Below are 253 nucleotides of genomic sequence, written 5' to 3'. Positions count from 1 at the left end.
ATCCTACAACACTCACTCTGCACTCTTCGTCCAGCAAGTCCAGGATGCCTAGCTTGCTCTCGATGAGGTCAATGCACGGCTGATTGTCATAAAAGTTGATGAACTCCCACTCAATCTGCTCCTTCACATACTCCTCTTGCTCGAGCTTGAACACGTGCTACAGAGAGAAAGTAAAATGGGGATTAATCTGTGTAAAGTATGTTTTTTTTGCTTTTCTGCTTCTAAATCTTTAAGAATTCAATGCAGGATTAAG

At 41.9% G+C, this 253-nt stretch overlaps 1 protein-coding gene across 1 annotated transcript in view; it reads right to left on the bottom strand.

Annotated features, from left to right (window-relative positions):
- Positions 1-253, bottom strand: part of LOC119594652 (unconventional myosin-Va-like) — a gene marked incomplete in the record, with an annotated part of 122,411 nt that overhangs the window by 12,753 nt on the left and 109,405 nt on the right. Inside the window, 1 exon segment of the mRNA XM_037943701.1 lies at positions 17-157. Within this exon segment, the coding sequence (XP_037799629.1) occupies positions 17-157 (141 nt within the window).

This window comes from Penaeus monodon, chromosome 34 (assembly GCF_015228065.2).
Source record: "Penaeus monodon isolate SGIC_2016 chromosome 34, NSTDA_Pmon_1, whole genome shotgun sequence".
NCBI classification, from domain to species: domain Eukaryota; kingdom Metazoa; phylum Arthropoda; class Malacostraca; order Decapoda; family Penaeidae; genus Penaeus; species Penaeus monodon.
This window is presented reverse-complemented; position numbering and strand designations above follow the sequence as displayed.